This window comes from Hibiscus syriacus, unplaced genomic scaffold (genome assembly GCF_006381635.1).
Source record: "Hibiscus syriacus cultivar Baekdansim isolate YM2019G1 unplaced genomic scaffold, ASM638163v2 tig00110302_pilon, whole genome shotgun sequence".
Classification (NCBI taxonomy): Eukaryota; Viridiplantae; Streptophyta; class Magnoliopsida; order Malvales; family Malvaceae; genus Hibiscus; species Hibiscus syriacus.
In genome coordinates this window covers 219,740-247,008 of record NW_024062671.1, presented here as the reverse complement: position 1 = coordinate 247,008, position 27,269 = coordinate 219,740, and the positions used below count along the sequence as shown (strand labels likewise).

The 27,269-nt window shown below is 34.9% G+C and overlaps 1 protein-coding gene, 1 long non-coding RNA gene and 1 pseudogene across 2 annotated transcripts; 1 reads left to right on the top strand and 2 right to left on the bottom strand.

Annotated features, from left to right (window-relative positions):
- Positions 1–1,860: 1,860 nt before the first annotated feature.
- Positions 1,861–4,964, bottom strand: LOC120116696 (annotated as a pseudogene).
- A 13,539-nt stretch (positions 4,965–18,503) lies between these two features.
- On the top strand, positions 18,504–19,500 carry LOC120116695 (protein SODIUM POTASSIUM ROOT DEFECTIVE 3-like). The gene is made up of 4 exons (XM_039137106.1): positions 18,504–18,965; positions 19,067–19,142; positions 19,251–19,348; positions 19,447–19,500. Exons 1-4 carry the CDS (start codon positions 18,564–18,566, stop codon positions 19,498–19,500), a joined length of 630 nt encoding a protein of 209 aa, XP_038993037.1. The 5' UTR covers positions 18,504–18,563.
- Positions 19,501–26,841: 7,341 nt separating this feature from the next.
- On the bottom strand, positions 26,842–27,202 carry LOC120116675. Its single transcript, XR_005515580.1, has 2 exons — positions 27,169–27,202; positions 26,842–27,041 (listed from the first exon to the last, which is right to left on the bottom strand). It is a non-coding gene; the product is annotated as an uncharacterized LOC120116675 (long non-coding RNA).
- Positions 27,203–27,269: the final 67 nt, after the last annotated feature.

Genomic DNA, 27,269 nt, shown 5'->3' with positions numbered 1-27,269 from the left:
ATGGGGTAATGAACCAAATGTGTTTAAGGGTTGGTATTTATACCAACCCGCATACCAGCCCAATAACCCGGCCCGTTTATTTTAAGATCCACGCGTTTTCGAAGATTAAAGGGGAAAATGTTGTTTTGGTCCCCCGTTTTTTAAAAGGCCTCATTTCGACCCAAAATTCGATTTCCACATCAATTTTCCTCCTGATTTTGCCCTCATATTTGATTTTTATTACAATTTAATCCTTTTATTATTTTCTTCTTTCTATTTTTATTTTATTTCTATTTTTTTCTGTTTATACGTTAATATATATATATGTTACCCTTTTTTATTGTTTAACTAATATTTGATATGTATTTTATTATTTTTTTGTTTTATTGCTTTCTTTATTTCTTATTTTATATATATATATATATATTAATTTCTTTCTTTACTTGTTTGTTTATTTATCTTCTCGTGTTTATATTTACTTATTTATTATATGTGTATGATTATTATTTTCCTTATCTTATTTATTTTCTTTATGTTTATCTTTATTTTATTTTATTTCTTTGATTTTTCTTTATTTTATGTATTTACTTACTTTATTTTATCTTTACTTTTTCTCATGTGTAATTTTCTTTATCTCATTTTACTCATGTCATTTGTTTATTCTTTGTTTCATTTTCCTTAATTTATTTATTTTCACTACCTTTTACTAACACGCTTTCTCGGTTTTAAGAGTACGTTTTCAAAACCATTAAAGATAAGTAATTTGAGATCGTATTTTTACCTTTTAATTTAAACTTTTAATTTTCTTAATTAAAGACAACTGAAATTACGTAGTACCGAAAGAGCAGTTCAAGGGTGCTAACCTTTCTTTGACTATAAACGACTCCCGAATCCGACATCTTTGGGTAAGAAGCAGATCAGATAAGAAATAAGGTATCTGATCAACCCATTTATTCTTAAAATAAATGATCGGTGGAGACTCTAAATATTTAATCCAAGTCGAAGCCCAATTCTGAGTCCAACCGAAAGACGGTTCTGACAATAATAATATAAGAATATTCCAAAATCAATCTCAATACATCTAGATTTATAAGATAAAAGAAATATCCTAATATATTTCATCTTAAAATCATAGATAAATCTTTTAATTTTATACAAATAAACCTACATCATTTGTGACAAGTAAAGAGATCATGAATACATTTACAAATAAAATCTTTATTTTTATATTATAATGACTGTTTTAGAATAATAATAATAGAGTTATATTTTGACTAATCAAGCTTAATCTCGAAGTACAAAGTTTATCAATACTAAACCATCCCCCAAAGCCCCAAGGCCAAGCAACAGACGCGATTCGATTTAACCAAATATCAATAATAAAAGTTTTGAAATTCATATATACTGGGCAATATCTATGGTAGTCTATTACCTGAGATTATTATTAAAGATAAATAAAAAAAATTATATTAAAGATAAATTTATAAAATTAATAAATTTATAGAAAAAATTAATAAATTTAAAATTTTCTTGTTAGTGACTACTATAAATGTTATCCTTTTTAAAATTTCATAATAACATCATCTTAACTAAGGACATTATAAAAATATAAAACAATTAAATTATACTAAATTAAATATAAAAACTAAATTTAAATTTAAGTATATTAACGAGACAATAAAATATAATTTTTTTTGTAAGTCACCCCTTGGATCTCCTATAAACTAACACATAAAAATAAAATAAAAGATCGGAGGAATAAAATTAATATTTTCTTTATACACGTGTCAATCAGTTTCCTACAAAACCTATTTGTACACGAGCTTATGTACACCAAAGTCGCCAGCGATTCATTCTTCTGCAAAATAGGATCGGTTCAATTCAACGACTCCGCCCACCGTGGCTTGAACTTGACATAACATTCCCCGAACTGCCGCTCCCATTGAGCAAATCGGACCAGTAATTTTCCAAATCATCAGGGTTGTATCTGACACTTGACTCAACCCACATTTCTTTCCTGACCATTCCTCCGTACGTCTCGTAAAACTCCTTGTAGATCGGTACTATCCGCCTCGCCAAACATTTTTATATCGTCTCGGAGTCTCGTCGGGAACGACCCAAGAAGTCTGCTTCGTGTAGGCTTCTTCAAAAGCCGAATTAAATTTTCTGAAATGGTCTTTAACTTGATCGTTTGGGATCTCCGCCGTCGGATTTTCGGGCATTGACTCAAATACTTTGCTCCATCCCATTCTCACGTAATTCGAAGCGTACTGTTTCACTTTCAGTTCGTGCTTCGCCAACCACTCGTCACCGAGAAGAATGTTCAGATTCGATTGTCGGACTTTTCCGACAACGTACTGGAGATTGTTTGCCAAGAACAAATAAGATAGCGCCACGTCCTTGTACATTGTGGCTTTCCCGTCGAGTTTACAGAGAATGAGGAGGATAAGCCAAGCTAGCCGGATTGAAACCGGCGATGAAATGCTCTCCTTGCTGTCGGGGCTGCCAAAGAAGGGCTCAGGTAAGGGTGACGGAATCGTTAACGGCCAATCTGCGACGATTTCGGGGAGAACCTCGCTGTAATCGGCAAGCAAAGAGAGGTAATTCATTACGTAACGTGTAAGAGGGTGGATCCCCCCGCCGGGAACCGTTGATTTGGATGTATCCTTTTGAATTGCCGTTTCGAAGCTTGATTAAGGAGCTAATAGCGTTTGATCGGACGGTTGAGGCTGATTCAGAGCTGAACATTGATTCAATCTCGGGCCAATGATTGGAAACCACTTCATATAAATCCAAGAAACGGAACATTTTCTCGGGAGTTTTCTTGCATTTGGCTACATTTTCTGGGAACTCGTAAAGCAAGAGTGCCCCATAGCAGGCGCAATTGAGAACACTTGATCGCTGAAAATTCTCTCCCCGGAAAACAGCATTTTAACAGCCGTTTTAATAGCGTACGTCCAATTCTTGATTTTAATCTCCAAAACTTCCCAATCCATCTTCTGAATCTTGTGTAAGTTCAACGTCTTGTCAACTCCGAGACTGTTAAGAGCTTCATCGACGAACGATTTCCGGATAATTTTATAGACTTTGATACATTCCTTGGCGTACCCTGATTTTATCATGACCTCCGCGATGGCTCTTAAATCCTCTATTGCAGCCAACGACACTCGCTGGGCTTCTGGAAGTGAGTCAATCTCGTCCCTTGACTCGTTCTCAGACTCATATTCTTCGAAGTCTGAAAACCTTGACCGGGAGCCAATGGTCTATTGGATAAGAGAGTAGAAAAGGATTCTGGATCAAGATAAAACCGATTAGACTTCAAAATTCGGTAAAACTCATTCTCGAGCCGTTTCATGGCTGTTTGGATCAGTGTGTGAGCTCGGACAAGATTCTCGGAACTTGCTTGATGTGAAACCAAGTACTGCATAGCTTTCTGCAGACCCCTAATGGAAGACAAATATTGTTTCGCAGCTTTCGCTTCTTCCCCGTTGTTATTGGAGAAAAGATAAGCCGTGTTACAGGAGTCTTCGTTGTCGGACAAGGAATCCCATTTGGTGATGATAAACTCAGCAGATTCAATATTTTCTTCCATTGATGACTCGGAAAAAGTAAGTTGAAGTGGAGAAGCAGGTGGAGTCACCCTGGTGGTGATTTGAATAAGGTGGTCCTCATTCCTTTTCTTGGCGTACAATACAAATCAGCCCTTCTTATAAACAAGATGAAAGAACGGACTTTGATGATTACTGATCAAAGGAAACAGAAAGCAAATAACCATCTATGTGGGAACCGAGTGTTTGGGAAATTGGGGAGTAACCGTAGGAAGGAAAGAGCCAAGATATAGGCGTAAAGGGCGGTTTCAACCAGGTAAACCGCGAAGGGGGCGGTGGAACACTTGAAAATTACAAGGTCGTTTTTGGATTGCTTGCTTTTCTTGTGTCAATAAATTGATACTCTTAATAGGTTGATAATGACCCGTTATTTCATCAAATTAGTTTAGAATAGTTGAATGGGCCGATAGTTCCAGAGTTCAGACTCCAAACCTAGGAGTACTCGAAGCTCTTTAATTGCTTGTTCAATGCAAACCTCTATCCCTTTTGATCTACAGATGAGTAGTAACACATTACTTCTTCGTCAAGCTTCTTTTTTATAATTACAAATATGAAAGAGTAGATAAATTTTAAAATATGATTTATTATATTAATAAACAATAATTTACACATATTCAATATTCATCGATCTGGATTGATTTACAATTATTACATCGAACCATCAATATTCTTTTACTAATTCTCGATGAGTTGCAATGAAAATGAATGTCATTCGTTTGATTATGTCTTGTATGTATCTGGGTAGTAATTACTGAAGGTCTTGAAGATGTAAATGATTTGTTTTTGTGTTTTGAATGACACAATGGAAGGTAGAAGTTTAATTTTTACTAATAAAAAACAATTGGTTTTGAAAGTTTCAATTTTTTTAGGGGGGTCCACAATAATCAATTAAGAATTTTCCCCATATTTATTGAATTAAAATAATGATGCATCGATTTCATTTCTTACTAATGTTACACGGCGAGATAGCTATAGAAGGAAAGTGGCATGATACGGGGGTGATAGGAAGGTTTCAGGAAGGCAGTCAGAAGGTAAAAATGGGAAGGTGGCGAAGAGGTACGCGGCGGAAAATGACGACTTCAAATTAATTATCGCTTGCTTTTCCTGGATTCACATATTGGATACGGCTGGTAACGACAGGTTCTTTAAACAAAATATTTAATTTTTTATTTAATTATCATTAAAAATAATCATTTTAATTTAATCTATTTTAATTAAAGTGTCAAAATTTATTTATTTTTTTAATGAAATAAGAAATAAGCAAAAAGAGCTAGTTGTCTCTATTCTGCATTGGAGCTTCACGCATCTTTTCTTAGACTATCTTGGACGCTTCCATCGGACTGTTTGAAAAATCTATAAACCTGCCGGTTGTGTCATGCTAGATTCGCCATGTTATACGCTACTTTATTCCTCTCCCTAAGTACAAAGACGAAATTCAAACTCCAACATTTGGTAACCAAGTTTGTAATAAAGGGAGTCATCGAAGAGGTATTCCTCGATCCCGGTCTAGCTATAATCTTACCGAGAGCTTCCTTGCTATCTGTTTCTATAATGATGTAGTTCAAGCCCAAGTTCCAAGCAATCGATGAGCCTTCAAAAATCCCCCAAAGTTCCGCATCAAGAATCGAACATTTTCCAAAGATTTTGGAGTATCCCACGATCCATCTTTCTTCATGGTCTCGAATCACACCTCTGCAGGTCGGAAAGCCATCTGCGTTGCAGCAAGCACCGTCCGATTTTTTTTTTTTTTTGATTTCATGTAAAAAATCTAACATTTCAATCTATTAAACTAATTGATTAGAGTGGAATACGATCCAATAGTTTCAGAGTTGAGATTACAAACTTAGGACGACTGATCTTTGCTTGTTGCAATGCATAATTGTTAATTTGTTATCTATTGTGATCCAGTTACGAGATTATAAATTCCGCGTTTCTTTAACTATTTGTGCTCTGTTTTAATATTATTTTTTTCAAAGTATATTTATATTTCTTCCATTACTTACTCTGGATGAATTTGCAATGAAAATGAATGCCGTTTGTATAGTTATGTATGTCTTGTTCTTTTCTGGGTAGCAATTAGTATAGGTCTAGATCATATAATTGATCATCCTTTCTGTTAATCAGTAAATGCCTAGAACATATAATAGACAGGCTTTGCTTTCACTAATAAAAAAAGTCATTGATTTTGAAACAGATTTTTAAAATTTTCAATTTCATTTAGAGGTCTATAAAAATCAATTAAGAATTATTCTTAATTTCTATTTATATCTTACATTGATTGTGATTGATTCAACCAAATCTGCGCTCTAAAAAACAGTCTGAAGAAAAGACTTATGAATCGTATGATGAAGGACAGAAACTTATTTGTAATAAAACAGAGATGATATATTTACAAATAAAACTGCTTGGAAACATGCTTTATTTCGTATGATGTAAGGTTCGGAAAGAATACAAACCTCGTGAAGAAAGAAAAAGATAGGTGAGAGGAGAAAAATTTACTAATCCTTGATCCCTCATTTTAATTCATCATAATAAATGTTGCGGAAGACGGTTATTGAATAGAGCAAAATCATAACTGATAATTTGAGAAAATAAAAATGAAGATAAAAGAGACACAAAATTTACGTGGAAAACCCCTAAATAATATAGGGTAAAAACCATGGGCAACGGTAGAACAATTTCACTATGAGAAAATAGGAATTACAACTTCTCTCGATCTACCAAGGAGAAAACAACGATAATTCTCTCTTGATAAAAAAAGAGAAAACAGCTCTCAAGAAACTCTCTAAATTCTCTAGTATTGGAAGAAAGCTAGAATGTTTTGGAATGGTTTTGAAGGTAAATGAGCTAGGGTATTTATAGTTGAAGCTTAAGAACTAATTTGTAAATACCCTAAATTACAATGACTAAAATATACAATTATACCATTGCTAATTTTCAACAATTAGCCAACCATTTTTGACATTTTTTTCAGTGGATTTTCAACAATCTCCCACTTGAAGAATTGATTAGAATAATCATATCTTCACACATTCTTTCTACCTTGTACCTTCATGTTGATTACGTCTCTGACAGGCCACAAGAGGATCGACACCAAGTAAATTTTTCGGCATTGATCGCCTTCGTCATGAAATATGTTATGTTGTCTTTGGTATGAATCTTCTGCATATCTATCATCCCTTCTTCCACCTTTTCACGGATGAAATGGTTCTGAACTCGTATGTGTTTTGTCCTTGAATGAAATGTTGGATTCCTTGCTAAATGCAAGGCGCTTTGACTGTCACAAAATAGAGAGACATACTCTTGATTGTGCCCAAGCTAACCAATAACATCTTCAACCAAATTACTTCTTTACTGGCTTGTGTAGCTGCTACATATTCTGCCTCTGTTGTGGATGTAGCCACAACTGACTGCAATTTTGAAACTCAACTTACAGCTCCACCAGAAATTTTGAACACATATCCTGTATTAGATTTGCTTTTATCCAAATCCCCTGCATAGCCAGAATCTACATACCCATTGATTAGTAAGTTTGATCCTTCATAACATAATGCAACATTTGAGGTCCTTTTGATGTATCTCAGGATCCTCTTTACTGTATTCTAAGGCTCTTTGCCTGGATTCGCCATGTACCGACTAATCACTCCCACTGCTTGTGTAATGGCTGGTCTTGTGCATATCATAGCGAATATTAAACTTCCCACTGCCGATGCATACGACACTCGAGACATCTCCATCCTCTTTTCTTCACTGCTATGACTCATACTAGAGGATAATTTGAAGTTAATAGGAAGAGGGGTAGAAATTTCCTTACAATCTTGCATGTTGAATCGTGATAAGATCTTCTTCAAGTAATTCTTTTGTGAAAGCCAAATCTTCATATTATTTCTGTCTCGTTGAATTTGCATCCCTAGAATCTTGTTTACTGATCCAAGTTATTCATATCAAATTTCCTATCCAGTTGTACCTTCAATTCTTTAATATGATCTTTGTTGGGTCCTGCAACCAATATGTCATCCACATACAACAACAATATAACAAAATCGTTATCACCAGACCTCTTGAAATAAGCACAAGGGTCTGCATTAAGTCTGTTGTATCCAAGGCACATAATGAAGGAATCAAATCTCTTATGCCAACACATCGACGCCTGCTTTAGACCGTACAGAGATTTGTTCAACTTGCAAACCAAGTTCTTCTTTTCGTCTTCTTCAAAACCTTCAGGCTGGAGCATCTAAATCTCTTCTTCAAGATTTCCATGAATAAAAGCTATTTTAACATCTAGCTGCTCTAGATGTAAGTTCAATGTAGCACACATTGCCAAGACAACTCGAACTGTTATTAGTCGAACCACAGGAGAAAAGATTTCATTGAAATCAATACCTTCTTTTTGAGCATATCCTTTGACCACCAGTCTTGCACGATACCTCTCCACTTGATCATCACCATTTCGCTTGATTTTGAAGACCCATTTGTTACCAATTGGCTTCCTTCCTTGTGATAGTGACACAAAGTCCCATGTATTATTTTTATGAAGGGCTTCAATTTCTTCTTGCATCGCCATCATCCACAGTGAAGCATCTGAGCTGTTTATTGCCTCCTGGTATATTGATGGATCACCGTCTTCTGTTAAAAGGCAGTATGCAATATTACTTTCTATAACATAATCTGAGTGCCAATTGGGACGTCTTCTCACACGATCTGATTGACGAGTTGTTGGAGCTTAAGAACTCTATGGTTCTTGTTCATCGTGTATTGGTTCTGCTTCAGAAGAATCTCTTTATTCAAACTCTTTTTCCACATGTATCTGTGTAGTCTCTGACTTTTCAGCGCTACCATCTTCTTCTTTTCTTTGTAGCTTATCTTTTAAAAAGATAACATCCCTGCTAATGATCATTTTACGGGCAGTGGGATCCCACAAGCGATACCCCTTTACACCATCAGCATACCCCAAGAATTTGCATTTCCTGGATTTTGGATCTAGCTTTGAAATTTCTTGGGAGTTGTACATCACGTACACAATATTTCCAAATACATGGAGGTTTGAATAATCAGTTGGTTTACCAGTCCACATCTCCATTGGTGTTTTCAGCTCTACTGCAGTTGATGGAGCTCAATTCACCAAATAACAGACAGTATTGACTGCTTCTGCCCATAATGATTTTTCTAGGCCTGTATCCCTCAATATTTCTCTTTTTCTTTCTAACAAGGTTATGTTCATCTGCTCTGCCACTCCATTTTGTTGAGGAGTGTTCACCACTGTGAACTGTCTTTTTATGCCTTCTTTCATGTAAAATTCATCAAATTCTTTGCTTTCCAGAATCAAGTTCCAGTCGCGCTTTAAAGTTTTTGAAAGTTGAAAATATGTCTGACTTCTTCGTAATAGGGTACACCCAACATCTCTTGGAGTAATCATTAATAAATGAGACAAAGTATTTTGCTCCACCTAGGGATGTAACTGGTGCTTGTCATACGTCAGAATGAACCAATTCTAGAATACTTTTGACTCTAGAATTTGATGTATTGAATTTCAACCGGTGATGCTTACTTGTTATGCAATACTCACACAAAGTAAGTGATACCTTTGTTAAGCTGGGAAGTAGCTTTTGCTCCACAAGGACTTTCATTCCTTGTTCTGACATGTGTCCAAGTTTCTGATGCCATAACATTGCAGAATCTGAACTACATAAGGCAACAGAGGCTTCTGCTTGTAGCAAAGTCTCTCCCTTCAGCATATACAAGTTTGTTGTTATCTTATCGCCTTTCATCACCATAAGCGCTCCATGGAAACCTTCATGATTCCTTTCTGTGTTTCAATCTTGCTTGCATTATTATCCAACAATCTGTAGGATAATAAATTTTTCTTAAGGCCTTTCACGTGCCACACATCTCGAACAATTTTAATTGTTCCATCATACATCTTTAATTTGATGGTTCCCACGCCAACGATCTCTAAGGCATGATCATTGCAACTATACACAGATCATCCTGAGACAGGTTCATAATGATGGAACCATTCTCTTCTTGAGGTCATGTGATATGTTGTTCCCGAATCAATGAGACATATATCTGCATATCTCTTTCTACATTCCACGATAGTTGACGCTTCACAACATAGAGCATCTACATCATCTGAAGTGTTTGCGGTATTACCTTGTGGATTGGAGTTTTTATTTAGACTCCAATAATCCTTCTTCAAGTGACCCTTATTTCCACAGTTGTAGCACTTTAAATTCTTCTTGGTTCTCGACTTTGATCTACCATGTTTGTGACTGCTGCTTTGGAAACGTTTCGTTGATCTCCCTCTCATCGTTGTTAACGCTTCAGCTTGTTGCAGATTTACTTGTCTGTCTTCCTTGTTCTTACGCCGATTTTCTTCTTGTAGAAAAGCAGTTGCAACATCATCGAAGACTAGACTGGTGACATTACTGTTTGTCAAGTTGATGATGAGTTGATCATACGAATCAGGTAGACTTTGAAGTAGAAGTTCAGCACGTTCTTGTTCTCCTATTGTGCATCTTAGGAATGTAAACTGAGAAAATAAAGTGTTCAGCGTGTTTAAGTGCTCCGTCACTGAAGTAGATTCTGGCATCCGGAGAGTGTACAATTTACTTTTAAGGAAAATTTTATTGTGTAATGATGTGGCCTCGTACAATTTGGTGAGATGATCTCATATCTCCTTAGTTGTCTTCTTCTCCTCAATGCTTGACAATACTTCATCTGCTAATGCTAGATGAGAGTTTTCCATAGCATTCCCGTCCATTTCGATCCATTTGTTGTCATCTGTGAAATCTACCAGCCTTTCACTGATAGCTGCTAGACAACCATCTTTCCTCAGAATGACCTTCATCTTCAATTTCCACAATGAGAAATTTCTCCTATTGAACTTTTCAATATCAAATTTCGTTGCCATAACTTCTATTACGGATAGCTCCCACTATTTCACTATCGTGAATAGTTCTCTGTAACCTTCAAAGAATGAGTAATACCTTCTTACTTTCTTATGTTGGAGGATCCACTTTTTGGTGGCAACCACAAAGACAATAAGCAGATATTACACACTCAAATCTGGCTCGGATACCAATTGTTGCGGAAGACGGCTATCGAATAGAGCAAAATCACAACTGATAATTTGAAAAAATAAAAATGAAGATAAAAGAGACACAAAATTTACGTGGAAAACCCCTAAATAATATAAGTTAAAAACCACGGGTAACGGTAGAAGAATTTCACTATGAGAAAATATGAATTACAACTTCTCTCGATCTACTAAGGAGAAAACAATGATAATTCTCTCTTGATAAAAAAAAAGAGAAAACAACTCTCAAGAAACTCTCTAAATTCTCTAGTATTGGAAGAAAGCTAGAATGCTTTGGGATGGTTTTAAAGCTTAATGAGCTAGGGTATTTATAGTTTAAGCTTAAGGACTAATTTATAAATACCCTAAATTACAATGATTAAAATATACAATTATACCATCGCTAATTTTCAACAATTAGCCAACTATTTTTGACATTTTTTTCCGGTAGATTAATTCCACCTTTCGGTGGATTTTCAACAATAAACATCTTTAAACGCATGATTATAGCAATGGAAAGGATTTGAAGAAAGGGTTTAAGCAGATTGCTGATTTCAAAAGAAATTAAAACAAGAGACAAGTGGAATCATCATGGCTTACTTAACTAACAAATATGTTATTCATCAAATACATCGATATATTTATGGGACTGGTTATACTTTCGATGATTAAATCCAAAAATTATTAATTCTTCGTCAATTAAAAGACTTAGATAAATTCCTATATTCACTGCAATTATTAAAGGATTATTGATTCTCATAAATTAAATTGTTATTAACTTTCATGTACACTACAATATATAAATAAAACCTCTATATTTAGATAAGTAAATTCACATTATTATTAATTAAGATAAAATTCAAGATATGACTATCAGATCTTTCTAATTTGTTGACCTACGAATAATCATAATAGTCTTATATTTGGTGATATTAACAGACAATCATATAAGTATCCCTCAGTCACAGTTTAACAAGGGATGGAGACTTTCTCCTTCACAACATCTTTCTTCAATCCTTCAACTCTCTTACAGATAAACACTAGTTGCGGCTCTTTGCCTAAATGAGAACGAGTGAACTATTCATGGCCGACGAGATATATTTTTACTATAAATCTCGGATTAAATCACTTTATGACGTTCTCTCATCAATAGAGGACAACTTGTTATACCTTCGAAGATGACCTCCAAAATATATCAGCTCTCTGCCAACCAAAAGTTCTAAACAGACTCTCCAACCACCAGAGTTAGTAAAAGATCCCTGACCTTTAGGGATGAGAGCACCATTAACCTTTAAATAGGCTACAACGCATAGACAATATCTCTAGATGGTACCTTTAATAGACTCACGTGAACTACCAGAATAAAATTTAACATCCGACTATCAGATCTATCTAGTCCGTTGACCTACGAATATAGTGAACGTGGGCAACAGACTCTTCAACCACGCCTGAACGTGAGCAATAAACTTTCTCCTTTATTACATCTTTTTTTATTCTTTGAACTCTTTCACATATAAACATCGGATAACGATGACTCTCTCACTAATTATGACTCTTTATCAAAATCAGAAGGTATTAATCGTCAACTATCGATAAAACAAATTTGCTCACATCATCGGGGTTGATATTACATGTGAAGAAAAAAAGCTACTTTCCAATAAAAAATCAATGGCAGTTAAACTGACAAAGTATTAAGCTAGTTACAAAATGTAACCTAGACTGCAAAGGCATAAGATGAGTGGGAGAGGTCTGTAAAGAAATGAGTTTTGTAGTAATTTTCAATGAATAATTTTCCACAATTTTCATTGATAGATGATTGAAATTATATACATAAAGTTGTACAGCTAAGAAAATGAAACAAGTAAACCGTAAGGCTAAAACTAAGCTATTATTACAAAATACAATCCTGGAAATCAGCCTTAAAACCATTCTCCAAATATAGAAAAATTGACAGAATATTGGCCATGATTTTCGGCTATACATGCTTTGTTTTGGTTTGAATGAAATCCTCGCATGCTTCCCTTATACGCCCCCGCAAGGTTGAGCTTCCATCGGCAAGACCAATCTTGTTACGAAATAATTTCGTGCGCTGTTTTGACAGTGGCTTTGTTAACAGATCAGCCAATTGATCCTGAGTATGGACATGTTTAACTTGGAGGCTTCCTTTTTAGACTAAGTCACGCATAAAATGAAGGTCGATCTGAATATGTTTCATGCGCGAGTGATTTACTGGGTTAAAGCTGAGATGGGTGGCTCCAAGATTATCACATAGCAGCTGGGGAGATTCTTTAATTAGAAAAACTAGTTCCTTGAAAATAGTAGACAACCACATTGTCTCGGAAGTCGCATTAGCTAATGCTTGATATTCAACCTCAGTTGAGGAGCGCGCAACAGCCCTTTGTTTCTTTGACAAGAAATAGGATTCGGGCCTAAAAAACTAATATAGGCAGAGGTTGATGTTCGGTCATCCACATTTCCAGCCCAATCGAAATCAGAATATGTCCTTAAGATGAAGGTCCTGCTTTGTGAATCTGAATACCATAGAAAATGGTTTGTTTGAGGTAGCGGAGAAGCCTTTTTATTGTTGTCCAGTGATTTGGTAGCTTGTGCATGAATTGAGAAAGTTTGTTGACTGCAAAAGAGATATATGGACGTGTCAAGGAAAGGTATTGAAGACTTCTAATTATTCGACGAAACTCGGAGCTGTCCATAGCAGCAGTACCATTAATTAATTGAAGAGAATATGTCGTAGAGAGAGGTGTTGAGACATCTTTTGCACCACTCATACTAGTATTGGCTAAAAGTTCACGAACATATTTATGTTGTGAGAGGAATAGTCCAGCCCGAGTAGGAATGATCTCAATTCCCAAGAAAAAAAATGAAGAGATCCCATATCCTTAAGAGAAAACATATTACCCACTTGCTTAATAATATTGGCCACAAGAGTTGAATTATTTCAAGTAATGAGTAGATCATCAATGTAGACTAGGAAATAAGAAAGAGTGGAGTCTTGGCTATAAATAAAGAGAGAAGAGTCAACCTTAGAATTTTGAAAACCCAGTTGAAGAATGGAATTTTTTAGGGCAGTGTACCATGCCCGTGGAGCTTGTTTAAACCCATAAATCGCCTTGTTCAACCTGCAAACATGGTGAGGTTTGGACAAATCTTTGAATCCCAGGGGTTGTGCCATAAAAACAGTTTCAGTCAATTTACCATTTAGAAAGGATTTGTTGACATCCAATTGCCTCAAATCCCAACCATTCATTACTGCAATAGATAAGATAGCTCTAATAGTTGCTGGTTTAACAACATGACTAAATGTTTCTTTGTAATCAACACCAGGACGTTGGTGATAACCTTTAGCAACTAGACGTGCTTTGAATCTGTCCACTGACCCATCTGCTTTCCTTTTTACTTGGAAGACCCACTTACAGCCCATGGGTTGACAGTTGGAAGGTGGTAAAACTAGGTCCCAAGTCCCATGTTTCATTAGAGCCGTGAGTTCAGTGGACATGGCTTCATGCCAGTGAGGTTGAGAGATGGCTTGGCTCACACTCGTTGGTTCTATGGTTGGGGAGAGAGGATATTTAGACACAGTATGGATCTGTTTGGGTTTAAAAATTTGATTCATTGGACATGTGGTCATGTTATGAGCACGTTGAGGGGGATTATTTGTTGGGGAAGGGTTTGCGAGATTAAGATTTGAGGGATTATAATCAGTACCTAGATGGGTATCCGTAGAGAAAATAAGAGAAGATGGTGGGAGATTTAATGAAGAAACAATCTTATTTTCAGCTAGAGGAGGACTCGGATTAGAGATGGTGTGATCTAGAGCATGAAAAGAATCATGAAGTAAAGAAATAGGGGGTTCAAAATTACTTGGAGAAGACGTGACAATGGCAGGAGGACCTTTCGGAAGGTGCGATGATGCTGATGTGCAGGAAGGAACTGCAGGTTGCTGAACACCGAAGAAAAGATGAATGAATGTCTGAGGGTCAAGGGTGTTTTCGGGTGAGACGGAAGGGATAGGTTGAAAGGAGCTGGAGTAGTGGTTGGTCTCATCAACAACATGTGTCGTGAAAAGAAGAGTTTTTTTGGTTTGTGGTTCAAAGCACTTGTATGCGTTTTGAGTTGGTGAATAACCAAGAAAGATACAGGCTTTCGATTTGGGCTGTATTTTATTTGAGTTATAGGGTCGGGTGAGGGGATAACAAAGGCAACCAAATTTTTTTAATTTTAAATAATTTAGTTTTTGATCAAAAAGAGCTTCAAATGGTGATTTTTCGTGAAGAAGGGGCGTGGGCTGTCTATTTATGAGGTAAGAGGCTGTTTGAAAGGCATGAGGCCAATAAGAAAAATCAAGATTTGCATCATGAAGAAGCGTAAGGCCCGTTTCAACGAGGTGACGACGTTCAGAGACACCATTTTGTTGCAGGGTTTTTGGAGCACTGGTGTAGTGAGTTATTCTATGAAGTGAGAGATATAATTTCAAAGCAATATACTCACCACTATTGTCTGAATATAGTGTTTTGATTGATTTTTGAAAGCGAGTTTCAACAAACTTTTTGAAATGTGAAAAAATATAAGAAACACTGGATTTAGTGATCATTGGATAAAACCATATATATTTTGTATAATGATCGACAAAAATAAGGTAATATCGTGATCCATCAATGCCGGTATAACTAGAAAGACCCCATACATCCGTGTAAATCAGTTCAAGGGGCTCATGACTTTGAAGACTATTGACGCGAAAGGGTTATTGATGAGCTTTATTAATAGAACATGAATGACATAGTGAAGACAAATTTTTATTGGATGAAATAGGAAGAGAGAAAAATTCTTGACAAGACGATGAACAATTTTAAGAGAATGGTGCCCAAGACGCTTATGCCAACCATCAATAGAAGTCTGTTCATGTACATTAGCAACCTTTTTAGATGTCATCATTGAGTCCGGAAAGGTATAGATGCCATTGTCACATGCTCCATTTAGTAGAATCACCCCGTTATCTTATCCTTCACAAGAAAATAGAAAGGGTGAAATTCAACAATGACATTGTTTTGTTTGGTGAGATGATGAACAAGAATTTAATTTTTGCAAAGGTTTGGAACACAAAGGGTATCATGCAATGTAAAAGTGCGGTGAAGGTAGTGCAAAGACAAAGAACCAATGTGTGAGACTGCCAAACCTGAACCATCACCGAGAGTTACTTCGTCAGTTCCATCATATTCAGAATGAATAGATAAATTGGAAAGATCACCCGTGATATTATGAGAAGCAGCCGAATCAAATAGCCAATTTTTGTCCTTTCCATTGGAAGAGGTGGCACAATTGATGGAAATATTCTGGAGTTAAATTTCGGACAGTACTTTGCAATGTGTCCCAGCTGATCACAAAGTTGGCATTTGAGTTGATAACGCCGATTGGAATTGCGGGCTTTCCAGAATTGTTGTTGGAGCAACGCCCATCACATTGGTTTCCATGATTATTGCAGTCGGGGCTGAAGCCTTGAGTTCCACGTGCAACATCATTTTTCTTGAAGGACCAGGGATTGATTTCCCCCTTACGTAGACTGCTTCGTCTTCGTGAAGTTTGCAGAAGAAACTAGTTGATGCGTTACAGCTTCCATGCGCCGTAGATAGGCTTCATGTCCAACCAGAAGGTCGTGTAAATCCTCAAAGGCCAGTGAAGATTCTCGGGCTCTAATAGGCGATGTTATTTCTCGAAAATCTGGACCTAAACCATTCAACACATAAAGAGTTAGGTCATCATCTGAAATGGAATGATCAATGATGGCTATTTCATTAGCCAAGGCCTTCACAGAGTGGAGATATTCGGTGATTGACCGATTTCCACGCTGAATTAGTGTGAGTTCTTCTTTTAACTGCATAGCACGAGTTCGAGATTGACTAGCATATAAATTTTTAATCTTTTTCCAAGCTTCATGAGAGGTCTTTGCCGTAACAATAAGGGGGTGATTGAATAAGATGTGGAAGCTAAAATAGCACTCAAGATTAGTTTATCCTGTCGGACCCAATGGGTCTTATGCAGCGCATCAGCAGCGGTACTAGCGGAAGAGGGGCACTGAAGGGTGCCTTCGACATAGTCGAGTAAATCGTAACCAATAAGGAGGGCTTCGAATTGAGCACGCCATTGAGGAAAGGTGGAGGGAGTTAACTTTTCATTGAGTTGTGTAGTAATGTTGAGAGCAATAAGTGGTTTATCAGTTGCGGAAGAAGGTTGGGTATTGAGAGTAAAGGTTGGATATTGATCGGATGAGGAAGACATGGGAGTTGCTTGGATCGGGGACTTGGTAGAGATTGGCTCTCCTGATACCATGTAAAGAAATGAGTTTTGCAGTAATTTTCAATGAATAATTTTCCACAGTTTTCATTGATAGATGATTGAAATTATATACAGAAAGTTGTACAGCTAAGAAAAGGAAACAAGCAAACCGTAAGGCTAAAACTAAGCTATTATTACAAAATACCATCCTGGAAATCAGCCTTAAAACCATTCTCCAAATATAGAAAATTTGACAGAATATTGACCATGATTTTCGGCTATACATGCTCTGTTTTGGTTTGAATGGAATCCTCGCATGCTTCCCTTATAAGGTCAAGTTGATAATTAAAGCCTGGTCCATACAAATGTTAATCAGGTTGCAGTTGATGGAAGTAAATGACCGACATCTTCAAAATCAACTCATTGTCTTGCAAGAAGGGGCACTTAGACTCACGACCACGAACCTTCTGATGGAAAACACCTCAGCCCTTTCCATGGCATAATCATTACAACAATCTAACTTCAACACTCTGTATTGACGCGACATCATAGTAATTGTCAACAGTCCATTAATGCCACTAGTACTATATCAACATAATATATGTAAAATTTGAAATCAATGTATTCAAGTTGCTAAAAGGGTGATGGTTTCAAAACTGCTTAGAAACCGATCTCAGGTTTTTATGAAACAGACTTTATCACAATGCATAATAGTCTTCATAATTACCGGGTTTTTTAAATTTATCTGATCATTGCTCTGTCTGGTATGGATTATAAAGCCAGAATTTAGGCACTAGCTAGGTTCAAGTGTTCCACAAGGTACAATCCTCTTGAACTTTGGTTACCTAGAATATTTAATAATGTTTTATATTATATAGACTGGAGGAAATTTATGAATAATTTAACTGATCATCATGGTATGTTTTTCGCAAAGTTATGGGTCACACAAGCACACGTCAATGAAAATGAGAACAAATGAAGTGGGTCCTTTTCCATTAACAATCATGTATAAGGTACCTAATTAAAAATGCATATGAAATAAAACATGGATTAATTTATAAATGTAGTATAAACCGACCCAGGCCATCTTAATTATTCAATGTTCAAGTAAATGTATAAAATTAGAAGTTCGGGATTGGAATAGAAATGGATTAATAGTTTGTGGAGTTAAGCTTATGATTTTATGCAAAGCTTTTGATATCAATCTTTAAGCTATTATTTTCCCATAATCATGCAAGAAAGCCATGTTTCAGCTTTCTAGTTCATAATTGTGGAATAATGAAATCAAGAGGTAGCTAGGCATATTAAAAGAAACATTGATACATATATATGAATTCAGGCTTAAATAATCTAAAGTTAATTACATATTTTCCAGGGTATTGATAAATCTAGTCTTCAACAATGGGGCCTAGCTAGCTGCTTGGTTCCTTTTGTTTTAACCCCTTTTTCCTGTGCATGTCTCCCTCACCGCCCACCTACTTTAAAAGCATATTACTCGGCCTTATTATGAAGGTGCTTTCTTCCTCAACTCTCATTTTTCCAGTTACTCTTCATCAAAATCATAGCATATAAGCAAAACGTTATTCTCTCCCTCCCTCAGTTCTCCAAACATGAAAGGAACGGATATTTTTTGTGCTTCTCAAGCTTCAACAGCCATCTGCTCTAGTGTGGTGGACCACCGTTCCATGGTCCGCCATGGCCATAGGCGTATCGATCGCCAGAGTTCTAAGCCTTATGCACCTTGTAATTCATCTCAATTGCCTATAATTCCCAGGCCTTACCATGAAAAGAGTAGGAAGAACAGTGTTAAGCCAAGTGATGTAAAGAGCTCTCCGGGTTCATCTACATGTCTTCTAAGTGATAGACCCTTTATCGATTGGTTACCAGAGTCTGATCGTGTCTCGCCATCGATTCATCCTTCTCAACCTGCAAAACCTAAGCTGCATGAAAGCTCCAACAACAATTCTTCTCCTGCTTTAAAGTCCTCTTCATCTGCTCGATCTCACAACCAGGTAGGTCTTTAATCTCTCTTCTTTTTCATTTGATCGTAAGAAACAGCTACGAAGTTAAGGTCGGATTTCATTTCACTTTAATTTGTACTTGAAAATAATAGGTCGTTGTTTTGTGGGTATCAATCCATTGCAAAGGATGTGAAGGAAAATTAAGAAAACATATCTCCAAAATGGAAGGTGAGAATCACTGATTAAAAATAAACAGGAAACCCTAACTAGTTTAGTGGTTTTGATCACGAAGAACTTGCAGTAAGTCATGGTTTTTTTCTTTTTTCTTTTTTGCAGGAGTGACATCATTCAGTATAGATTTACCCTGCGCCATCTCAATCTTCTCCAACGGTGAAAATGGATTACTGATTCAAAAGATAGAAAAAAGAAACAGGGTTTTCTTTCTTTCTTTTAAATGGAGTGATTCACCATGTACTAATCAACATTTGAACTGTAATATAAATTAATCAAATGTAATGTTTCTTCTTGGCAGATTGTTTTGATAATTAGTATTAATCCTTTGCATGTTGCTTTTGTGTTTTTCTGATCATTTCAATTTCTAGTCTCAACTGTAAAATTAATCAAATGTAATGTTTCTTCTTGGCAGATTGTTTTGATAATTAGTATTAATCCTTTGCATGTTGCTTTTGTGTTTTTCTGATCATTTCAATTTCTAGTCTCCATATCCGACAGTATGCGCGATTGTATATGGTTATAGAAAGCGAAATCTGAGAAATGTCAGAAAAAAGTTTCATCATATGTGATTCTGATCAAACAAAGTTACAAAATAACTGGTCCCCAAGGATGAATCTCCAGCGTGATCTGATGCATATAAGGATGAGTGCAATAAGAAGAGCATGATAAAGAATTTAGGGTGACGAGAAACTGTGGTGGGATTATCTGAACCCTAGCTTGTGGCAGAACAGATTTTTTAAGGTGGGACAGGATTATTCTAACCTTTTTCTTCTGTCTTCTGGATGGACCGAGAATCTAGTGGGTAGCTGTACATTCTTCCAATTGGCTTAACATGAACTCAAAGCTTAACGTCTGTTCTTCTTTCAGTTTTTGTTATTGTTTACTCGTGATGTGATTTATTAAAATAATATTATTTAATTATGGATTAAATCTTTAATCATGTAGTATTCGAATCGATGAAGATATAACCTTCCAGAATTCCCAGACCACCTTTGGAGGTGTTGTTGGTCAAACAAGGCTGCTAAAGGTTCATTACAGAGCAAATAAATATGGATAATAGCTTGCCTTATTTTTGAAAGAGATATAGAAGGGAATGGATTGACCTTCAACTGCAACTTCAAGTTGACGAGCCAAAAGCCAGGCATATTTGGCCTTAGTTTTTCCTTGGCAAAGTATCATGGGACCAATCACTCGAAGATAAGTATCCAGCAACAGTAAAATAGGTTTCTAGTGATGTTTTCTTAGTCCTATAGCGGCGTTTTTAAGCATCGCTAAAAACACTACCAACTCTAGTAAGAGCGCCGCAAGAAGCGCCGCTAAAACGAACGCCGCAAAGTTAGCGCCATTTGTGAACCTAAAACACCTCAAAAGGTTGAGTTATATAGCGGCGTTTGTTCTTTCAAACGCCGCTATATGTTGTGATTTATAGTGATGTTTTTATCCAAATACCGCTAATTATCCTATCTTTATTTACCTCAACGCCGCTAATTCTATTGTTTAGTTGTGTTTGTAATACAAAAAGCCGCTATATATTATGATTTGTAGTATCATTTTTATCATAAATGTCACTATTTGCAAAAGGTTGGCATATACAGGTTTGATTGGGTTGCTCTTCGTTGAACTTATAAATTGTTGATCATCACTATCTTAATCCTTAAACTTCCATTAATACTAATATAATATTATTTTACTGATGATGGCAACTGTTATTTTGCAGTAACCAGAAGCCTAGTTCTCTCAAGCAACATTCTTTTCAGAGCGAGAGAATATGAAGGTAAGTAATTTATTAAAGAAAACTATTTATCATCATTCATTGTACATTATATCTTTAAAGAATATCAAGTTCAAAGCTAACAAACTAAACTTTCATAGCTTTAAAGAATATATTTGCATTCCTTGGAGCCCCCAAAGCTTTAAGCAGCCTGAAGTATACGAGAGAAGATTCTTCAGTACATGATAGGGTATCAAGTGGAGCACATAGCATTGCATAACTTGGAACTAGCTCTTACCAAGTTCAAGGATTGGTGGAGCAAATTTCAAAGCTTGAAATGCCACATGATATTAAATAATGAAAAATTAGAATCTTGAGAGCAAACATAACTTGGTAAAGAAGAGGGCAAAGTCATCCATATATCGAGTAAGATTTTGTGTACCTTGCACAAAGAGCAAACGTAACAATAGGTGCATATTAAAAGGAAAAGAAAATTGACAAAGAGCAGTTGCTTCACCAAAAACTGTAGTTGCTTCTTCAACAACACCTAAAATAATTAGACACAAAAGAATATAAATATGAATGAATATATGAGAACAAGCACTAAATGGTACTAGAATAGGAACACATGAAAAATGAAATATTGTGTGAAACAAAATCAAGCCAAACTAAAATAATTTGCTGAGCCGTTTAAGTGGCAATTCACAATACATGAAATTTTATAATTTAGCAATAAACAAATTTCCATTTTGTCATCATAACCTTTTCATTTTAGACCAATTTATAGCAAATAGTGTGTTCCAGTAATGGGATCTGATTATTTTTTACAATCCATATAGATAACCAAAACAAAATAAAACAATAGTAAAGAGAAGAAAACTCGACCAGATTGTAAGTTGTATATCAGTTTGCCTAGACAGTATGAACAAATGAGTAACTATTATAAATAATGAGTCTTCCCAAAAGAGAGTAGCTTTTTTTCCCTTTTCCAAGAAATGTTTCAACTTTTTTCATCAAATAGTAAACTTACAGAAGAATCAACTCAGTTTATTTCATTCAAACAATAACAAGCCTTGGTGAAAATAGAAAATAAAACAAAAGAAGTTTTTAACTTGAACCCAGAACGAAACAAATTAACAAAACCTTGTTGTATCCCCAATCTGTAACTGAATTGACCAACAAAGTGCAAAAGAAAATTTTGGTCTCTTTCTACTATGTAATCTAGTTCTTTTTTTTAATGAGGATCAAATTAAGATTGTGTTTCAATGTCCACCATGCAGTGTATTAAGCAACATTATATAAAAGAGAAAAAGCAAGGACAACCATCAACGCAAAGTCATACACATCCTTCCCATTTTATCATGCAATCTTAGGAGAAAATTCTAGGCAGAGTCGAAGCATATTTCAGCAAAAAGATGGAATTTTTTTCTCCTCAAATTTTGCCATATCTTCCACAGTTAATGAAGAAATAACCCAGCTGACCTGTAAATAAGTCCAAGAAGATAATGAACAGCTGCATCATTTGGGATCTGTACATAAAGCAAAAGGAATTAACTACATATTGTCATCCCAATAATATTGTGAAAGCCTCAAAAAAACTCATAAGATCGGTCACCCAATGCCTCTCCACCAGGCTTATTAGCATGACATAAAGTTGTTTCGTCTTCACTAAGTAGATCCATCTAAAAGCATAATATTGCAAAACAGGTAGCGGGATTGTGCGGTTTGTGTTCCTTCACAAAACGGGAAAAAAACTTTAGATTAACAACAAAATAACAAACTAGTCATGATATGGAAATAGACTTTGAGTAAATACACCGAAGCAGCTTAAGACAAGGTAATAGGCATACCCTTTAGAATATGATAGGCAGAGTAAGCTTGATTGTTCTGCAAGTAGAAAACAGCTAACAACTGCAAGTTCACCTGCATATAAGTCAAACGGTGATATCTTAGTTAATTGTGTACAGTAAAAGAACCAACACTTAAAAATAAAAATAGTTTGCCCAATTTAGAATCTTAATGTCATTAATTTATCAAATTTCACTACCACAAATCTATGTTCTCTAAAAAAATGAAGGGAGCACTAAAGCTCAAATTAAAATTGATGCATCAAAATCACATAGAAATTTGAAAAATAAACCAAATCAGAAACTAAAGATTATACATACCGCAAACTAAACACTAAAAATAATATAACCTAGAGGGGGAAATAAATTAAATTTAAAAATCAATTAATCACCAAGGAGTGATAGAATTGACACGCACAATTGATCTCGAAAATCCAACGAATAATTTTAATTTTCCCCTTTTTTTTGCAATCAATTTTAAAAATCCGAAAGAGTGAAAATTCTAACTAGAAACCAGAAAGGATTCCCAATTTCTTATTTTCTGCATGGAAAAATCTTGAGAAAAAAAAAGAAAGGTAAAGGGGAAAGGGAACTTATAGAAGAACAAAATGAACAATGCCTTCGGAGCTAGCATCTGATTCCAGCAACCCAACTTGAAAACGAGAGAAGGTAAATTACGATGCGATGGAGGTCTATCTCAGGGAGATATAGAAAAGGCAAGTCGGAGAGAGAAGACGGTGAATTGAGAGAAGGTAGAGCTATTCTGAACGTTGTTCCGAAGGGAAAGAGAGATTTGTGAAGAAAAGAAGAAGGTGGGACAAAACTCATTTGAGGACACAGTGGGATTTTTAATAGGGGTTTCGGTGTGTAAATTGGGATAATGCGACATTTGCCATTAAAGTACATGGTATTAGCAACGTTTTTCATAAAACACCATTATATATTAGTTTATATTGGCGTTTGTAACACAAACGTCACTAAAGTATGTGTTTATAGTGACGTTTTCCTAAAACCGCCACTATATATTGGGTTATCGCGGTGATTTTTTTATATAAACACCACTAAAGTACGTGTTTATACTGGCACTTTCCCATAAACGTCACTATATATCGGGATATCACGGTGTTTGTCTAAAAACGCCGCTATATGTAAAAAATTAATGACGTTTTCTCTAAAAACGCAGCTAAAACCACCACTACAAATTTTTTTTGTTGTAGTGAGCTTAAATCACATAGTAAAAGATATAAAAAAGACTTTATTAGTTTTAAATATGATTTTTATTATATCTATAATAAATAACGGGTTAGAATATATTAGATATCTTCATCAAATATCAATAATAATCATTTTACATTCGGACCTATGATTTTAAAATAAAAATGATAATCTTCTTTCTTTTCTTTTCCTCGATAAATAGAAAATTTTCTCCCCTCTCCACCTCTTTCTTCTTCTTAAAAGCATCATTACAGCTCTCCTTGAACACCCACTATAACAAGATTTTCTATGAATATATTACATTACTTAACAATTTTTCATTCAAATCAAATCAAAAAATAAACTATCACTGACGTTTAAAATCATTATCTCATTTGTTATATATTAATAAAATTTAAATATAGAAAAATTAAACAAAATACCGAATAATGTTTTGGTTGTAATCCTATTACAGAGCACTGTCTTCCCTTTTACATCCCCTCAAAACCAGCAATAGTGTAAATGTGGGCAAATAATTCAATCCGTACGTAGCCGTCTGCCTTTCCCCAGGACCAAACTAAATGATGAGTTCCCAAGGCACAACTTTTGGTTTCATGTGAATGTCTATTTCGTTTTCCAAAGTGTGGGTCTAACTCCAACTCTACCTCCTCCTATTGCTTTCCCCCCCCCCCCCCCGTTTTTTTATAGGTAGACAGTACATTAAAAGAGAAAATTCTACATATAAATATTAAAATTCAGGTTTCAATCCATGTTACATTTTTTAAATAACTTAATTAAAAGAAAATCATTTACTATATATATTTGAATATTAAATTAAATTAAATCAAATATATTTAATTATTGAATCAAAATCAAATTGGATTTAACTATAAATCAAACAATAAATACTATTTGAATTAATTAAGAACTTTGTCCAATTTTTTACCTCCTACAATATATTCAACAATAAATTATATGAAGTGAATACGAGTGATTGCATGAATCATTGTTTCCTTTCATGCTTTTATGGTCATTAATATTGAAATGGACAAAAGGGAAAAGAGATAATTGGGTAGGTGTGGCAGTGAGATATATTCCAATTTTCTCATCACATTGATGATTTGATAAGTCACTGCTTCTTCTTCTTCCCCTGCTCTTAATGCTTTGGCCTTCACTTATTTTTACCGGACGGGGGCAAAAATAAAATATTAGAAAAAAGTTAATAAGCATTCTGGGCTATTTTTCCCATATATTACTTTTGATTTTGAATTATATTTTTATTATTTCGAATTTGAGAATGAAATGCATGTTTTTTTAACAATTACAACTTAATTTCATCGATAAAAACAATAGAAAAATCGAAATCACAAACGCACTCAAATATAGAAAAGAATAGGGACAACAGTCATAAAAAACCTCATATATAAAATAAAAAAATTAAACCTAGAGAAAATAGGGACAATAGTCATGAATTGCACTTACGAGTGACGTCTAACATAAAAAAAACTCAATAACTCTCATAAAAACTTATTGTCTCTATCAAATGAGACGTTTTACAAAGTGATAAAGGAGTGATGAGTGAACCAAACTATCTGGTAGGTTACTTCATGATACAATTCTGATTATATAGGAAAACAACATTTTATCAAAGAGATGACCTGACTATATGTGACTACCATCAAACTAATAAGAAAACAAATGTCGTGAAGGTCTTTATACTAACACCAAAATGACAGGAGATGTATAAAAAAAACCCTATCAAAAGTCATAAGGAACGTGCCAAAGAACATAGAAAAAGCGTGACACAAGAGCAGGAAAAACGTGACACAATGACAAATTCTTATTCAAAATTGAAAAAAAAATCAAGAAAAAGGAAAAATAAACTCAAGAGAAATAATAATCACCGGAAGTCGCCAATCAATATTAAGATTGGTGTCGTTATAGGCTAAAAAAAAGTCAATTGGAAAGAAAAAGACGGATTTAAAAAAAAATTAAGAGAAAACCTTGGTTATGAGATGCATGTTTTATATACAAAATTAGATGAGATTTTATATGATTACGAGCTTCAACTCCATATTTGTAAGTATTTTAAAATCTCCACTAAGTAAACATTTAATAATCATGAATTAGAAAAACTATTAAACTCGTGATTTGTTTTTTATTTTATTTAAATCGTGCATTTGTCTTGTTAGTTGTTACACAGTTTATATATTTTTTTGGGAGATCCAAATCCAGCACGAAGGGAATTTCTTTTGATTCTAAGGAAAAAACATTAGGTAAAAATTAAGATTCTTTTGCAACTATGATAAGATATTAAGAATGTTAATAAATTTGTTATATATAATTCAAAATTGTGAAAAATACTAAATTACTAATTTGCTCAATTATTTGAATTCCTGTGGCACTAAAATCGCATCTTGCATGACTTAAACCTTTAGCTAAATTTTCAAACAATTCATAATTAATTAAATAATAAAAATTAGGAGAGAAAAAGCAATTTGAATTCGAAATTGATAATATATCCTAGAAAGAAAGAAAATATGGGAGGGCAAAGTGAAGGAGCAAGCAAAGACTTGTACGTGTCAAAATCAAATCCTTAAAAACATCCAAAGTACCTTTGTTCATTTTCTTTACCTTCCGGACACCAAGTTTTAATTATTGAATATGAAAAATAGATAATGTTGCTATGTTTATAAATTACTAGGTAATCTTTGTGTACAGATTTCAATAGCACGACAATTGGAGTGGTTAGGAGTTAGCTTAGCTCACTTAAAAAGGACAAATCATAAAGGGACAATCAGGCATTCCCTCTGCTCTCATTAATATCGCCATCCGCAAACTAAATTTGGATTTGAGAATACTAAATTCGGGTCATTAATAATGATATTTTAAATATTTTTTATGTTTGTTATACGACATATGAATTAATAGTCAAACCCTCTGACAAATCAACTTGTAATTATCAAGAATTAAATCAAGATCAATGAAATTCGAGTGTACATTTACGCCGATGGCAAGGGTTTAGTTTTGGATGGACACTATACCCAAGATTTTCATGCTTTCTATGTTCCCTACACAACGTTTCCTTCCTGCTGCTTCTCTTCAGCATATCGTTTCCCCTAAGTAGATGGCAATCGGCCACTTAGATCAAGCCATTATAACCCAAAATGGAAAATGGTTTAAATTTCATAAGTCACTGTCAAATTTAAATTGTGCCCAGTGGGGCAAAACGTGAAAGATAAAATGGGCTTTAGCCAGACCCACCTACCTTTTGTCATCTTAAACCCCAACACTGTCAAAAAGCCTTGGATCTCATGTCAGCTGTTTGCTTTAGTTGGGTATTAAGATACAAATGTTCAAACCATATTC